General features: G+C 41.0%; 1 protein-coding gene across 1 annotated transcript; it reads right to left on the bottom strand.

Annotated features, from left to right (window-relative positions):
* Positions 1-475: 475 nt before the first annotated feature.
* Positions 476-1882, bottom strand: LOC125495592 (uncharacterized). Its single transcript, XM_048640355.1, has 2 exons — positions 1736-1882; positions 476-1648 (listed from the first exon to the last, which is right to left on the bottom strand). Exon 2 carries the CDS (start codon positions 1628-1630, stop codon positions 476-478), a length of 1155 nt encoding a protein of 384 aa, XP_048496312.1. The 5' UTR covers positions 1631-1648; positions 1736-1882.
* Positions 1883-4836: the final 2954 nt, after the last annotated feature.

The raw sequence follows: 4836 nt of genomic DNA, 5'->3' as shown, positions 1-4836 counted from the left end.
AGAAGAAAAGGGTTGAAGCTGAGCTTGAGAAGATGAAGAAGAAGAACTTGAAGAATGCTGATTATGGTAAATTGAATAAAGGGATGATACCAACTGAGCAGCATGGGGTGAAGCTGTTGATATGTTGTTGTGTTGTGTCTGTGGTTGCTAGTTTATGCTTTGTTAAGGTGTTAGGCTAATTAAGCTGTCAAGTTAGGTTAGTGTAGTAGTTTTAAGTATTCTCCAAAATTCCAAAATGGCATGAAGTTGGTTGTAAGCCATATTGGAGCCCTATGTATTGACTGAATGAAAGTTGGTATTGAATGAAAGTAATGATTTTTGCAAAAAACTTGTATTCCATCCATTTGCATTCAAAATAAAAGTCATTAGTGAATTACAAGCACAACTTAATAACTGTAGGTGCATAAGTTTGATCCCTAATACAAAAAATCTACCAAATCATTCTTCCAAAAAACAAGCTACTATGAAAGGTTCATCACCAAATCATTCTTGTGTTTGAGTCAATGGTGGGGGGGGAGGGGGGGCCAGAGCTGGAAATTGAAACTTGTGATGATTGAGTAGGCTGATTGAGATCCTCCTTAGTAGGTTTGAGCTTCCTAGTCCCACCGCTTTTGGGCTTAGAAGGAGGTTTAAGGGTGGAAGACCCTTTCTTGGATGCCACCCTGCCAGGCTTGGCTGGCATAGAGCCTTTCTTGGATGCAGGCTTGGATGCCACAGGGCCAGGCTTGGCTGGCACAGAGCCTTTCTTGGATGCAGGCTTGGAAGCCACAAGCCTTTTCTTGGCTTCTTGAGTGGGCTTGGCTGCAACAGGCCCAACCTTTTGTGATGACCCAGCCTTCTCTTTTTGGCCTCCCTGCCCATGGTCAGCAAGTGGAGCAGGCATTCTACAGCTGCTCTTATAGTGGCCTAGACCACCACATCTACTGCATTTGTTCTGCTTCTTTGCCCTCTTCACTTGCTGTTGTTCTTCACCCTCTCCTGCTTCCTTCTTTCTCTTCTTCAACTTAGGTCTACCAACCATTTTCCTGTAAGGAGGAGGTAATGGTTTGGGAAACTGTGTTGTATCCCACTGATTGTGACCTAGCATTGCTTTGAAGGTTGGAGCATATGCCTTTGCATAAGTCTCCACATGGTAGGCAGGGTGAATGAAGTCTTCATATTTCAGCCTCCTCAACTGGATGCAGGCAAGTGCATGCCAACATGGTATGCCCATCAAACTCCACCTATAACACCCACAATGCCTACTCTCCAAATTCACAACAAAAGTGTCAAGCTCATGATCTACTTCAAACTCCTGAAGGTCAGCTTGTCTAACCCTCATACTTGACACTTTATCCAACCCCTTGTGAACCATCTTAACAACTGATGGCATTATAACCCCCTCAAATGTTTTCGACCCCTCCCTCTTAGAACAAAACCTTTGCATTACATACCTCCTTATCCACTCCATACACTGGATAATAGGTTTTGTTCTAGCTTCCCTCAACACATTATTGAAACTCTCACAGCAATTATTTAGAAGCATGCCTGACTTGGAGGATGTATTGAATCCATGTCTAGACCAGTGGCATGTAGGGATGGCTGCTAGGTAGTTATAGGCTTCAACATTGATGGACTTGATTGCTTCCATGTGCTGGTTGAAATGGTGCTGTCATTACAATACATAAACCTAATTAGGTTACAACCACCATAACTCAGTGTCTAACTTAAACAAGCAAGTTGTATATGCTCTTACCTTTGCTGAAGACCTTGCAGCTTTCCAAAAATGCTCCTTGTATATGACCCTACGAAACTTGTTTTTGAAATTTGCCCAAATGTGTCTACAGCAATACCTAGTCTCTGCATTAGGTAGTACTGTATTGAAGGCATCAAGTAATCCCTGTTGCAACACAGCAAGTTAGGTTAATTAGTGGGTAAGTAAAGCAGAAAAAAAGAGACAAAATAAATCACACTTTATAACAAACCTTCTACCTATCTGACATGTAAGTCAGATCTTCCTTCTCATGTACCCAGGTTACACTTGCTGCAACTGAACTTATGTCATTCTTCAGTAGTTCCAAGAACCATCCCCAAGTGTCAGCTGATTCTGTCTCAACAACAGCCCATGCAACAGGGTAAATGTTGTTATTCCCATCCTTCCCAACAGCTGTAAAGATGATGCCAGGGTATGGGCCTTTCAAATGTGCCCCATCCACTCCTATAATGGGCCTGCATCCACCCATGAAGCCCTCTTTGCAATCTTGCAAACAAACATACATTCTCTGAAATAAATTAGGTGGTTTGTCTATCCCTTCCACCATCACCACAGTAGTAGATCCAGGGTTGTATTTCCTAATAGCCTCTGCATAATCCCACACCCTCTCATATTCCATGCTTGCATCACCAAATATCATCCTCAAAGCTCTTAGTCTAGCATAGTAGGCTTTATAATACCCTATCTCTGCTTGGACCTCTCTCCTTGCTCTCTTCACAAACAACTTAATCTTCCAGCTTGGATCATCCCTAAAATCATCTAAGTATCTCTCAGCTAGGTATTGGGAACTAACCTTAGGGTTCACATTATGGTGACCACATATGTGGTCTGATCTGTAAGTCTTAATTTGCCAAGAATCCTCCCCCTTCAATTTCCTGCAATGAATTTTAAACTTGCACTTTGACTTCTGTTTGCAGGCACATTTAAGGATTCTAGCCTTCTTCCATGGACACCCACACCTTTTTACACAGTACACAGTCACCCTACTTCTATTATTGTGCAGAAAATAGTAATTATATCCTTGTTCAATTGAGTTATGCCTAATTGCCTTCCTCAAAATTTTGTTTGAAGGGAACTTTAGGCCTTTGCTCAACAAAACCTTGCCCTTGAAATCTACTTCATGGTTAAAAGTAGGGTACTGGGGACCCTCTTCATCTGACCCCACAATACTCCCATCATCACTGTCATCCAACTCAACATCAGATGGAATATCCAAGGGTTGCTCTTCACCCTCATCCTCATCCACATCATCAGTTGCATCACTTTTACTCAATCCTCTCAAACATGCTGTCACAAACCTTGTGATGTTTTGTTCTTCACCTATGTTAAACAGGTCATCATCACTTGCATCCTCATCATCTCCATCACTGAGCAACCCATCACTCCCCTCACCACTGCCATCACTATCCTCACCTCCCCCATAAGTCTCCTGACCTCCAGCTCCAACAGAATTCAACAGAGATCCAATTCCACTCACCTGAGGTCCCTCTAGGTTAGCATTCCTTGATTCAGGTTCAGCTAAATTAGGGCCTTCCTCTAGAATGGCCTCACAAGGCTTCTTTTTCTTGCTAGATTTAGTGGGTAGCTTTTCCCTGAACTTTCCTGTTGGTATTGATGTGGTTGGAATTAGGGAAAAAGAAGGTGTGGGATTGCTTTTAACATTTAAAGCATTAGCTGCCAAAGAGTGTGACATGCTAGGGTTTTGACCACTTTTGGGCATTAGATTCCCTTGTGGGCCCCCCTATTAGTTTCTGCTGACTCACCATTTCCACTTTCTGCTGACTCAGTATGTTTACTCCCTTCATTTGTCCCTGTGTCACTGTCATCAACCCACCTAACAGACCCACCATATAGCCGCCCACTGTCCCCCTCCTTCTTATCTGGATGCAACACATATATATGTGCACCATCTCTCTCAACCATCTCTCAAAAATTCTGGAATCTCACCATCACCCTTGATTTCCTTTCTTCCATTATGTAAACTACAACCACGTTTCCTAAACCACAACTCACCTACCTGTTCATATCCTAACTCATTTTTAATCCAATCAACAAACTCAAAATAGCACACCTCTTCCACATTAGGGTGCAAAGCAATCCCACTTTTGCAATTAGGTTTCTTCTCATATGTTGTTCTATTATTTTTTCTGACAAACTGTCCCCCATGATACAATCTAATATTGATGGACTCCATCAACTTAAACCAGTATTGATAAACATTTATCGTACCATTAAACCTGATGAATACAACAATTTCAAATTTAAAACCCTAAAATCAGCATTCAAAATAGAGTAATTCATAAACAAAAAGGTTCCAATTCAACTTTAACCTCAATTAGCATAATTAAATCCCAGTTAAACCCCAATTTCATGAAACTAATCATATTAGGTTCGTTAATTATTCAAGGTTAGATGCATAAAGAAATGTCACAAAGTCCACATTTTTAGGTCATATGCATAAAGAAAAATGTCAGAAAATAGTACACATGACCTTACCTTTTGAATGAGTTTGTAATTGGTCCCCCCCTTTGTTGTTCTTGATGATGATGACTTACCTCTCTGTTTCAGATTACCCATAGCAACGTTTAGATTAGGTTTAAAAAATCAAACTTTTTTATATAATCCTCTTTTAAAGTACGAAAAACATAAATTAAGTGAGCTGTACCTTTTTGGGTGGTTTAGTGCATTAATTCTAAGTTCCTTCACCTGCAGTTCAGTAATGGCGAGAGAGGAAAGTTGGAAGAGCAGTTATGGCAGGGGGGGTTAATCATCTAAGGTGTGGGATGTTTTGGGAAGAGCACTAATCGGGGGAAAAAGAGGGGAAAAAGGGGGGGGGGGAATTTGGGTTTCATGAAGTCACGTGACCTCACGTGACTCATCAAGTTGGGTCAACACCGGAATCCGGTGAGTCAAAGTCGGAAAACTGATTAAGGTTGCTTTCAACAAAAAAAAAATTCATTAAGGTTTGAACTTTCCCACAACATTTTAAAAGGTTGTCTTTCGCAAAAAAGAGTTTTTAAAAGGTTGTTTCTGACAAAAAACTCATAAATAAATCTTACTCAACCCCAAAAAGTCAACTCTAA

Source organism: Beta vulgaris, chromosome 3, assembly GCF_026745355.1.
Source record: "Beta vulgaris subsp. vulgaris cultivar EL10 chromosome 3, EL10.2, whole genome shotgun sequence".
Classification (NCBI taxonomy): Eukaryota; Viridiplantae; Streptophyta; class Magnoliopsida; order Caryophyllales; family Amaranthaceae; genus Beta; species Beta vulgaris.
The sequence above is the reverse complement of the archived record's forward strand: the minus strand, read 5'-3'. Positions and strand labels throughout refer to the sequence as shown.

Coding starts and splice junctions, on each gene's coding strand:
- LOC125495592 (XM_048640355.1), bottom strand. CDS start 1,630: ATGGAAGCAATCAAGTCCATCAATGTTGAAGCCTATAACTACCTAGCA.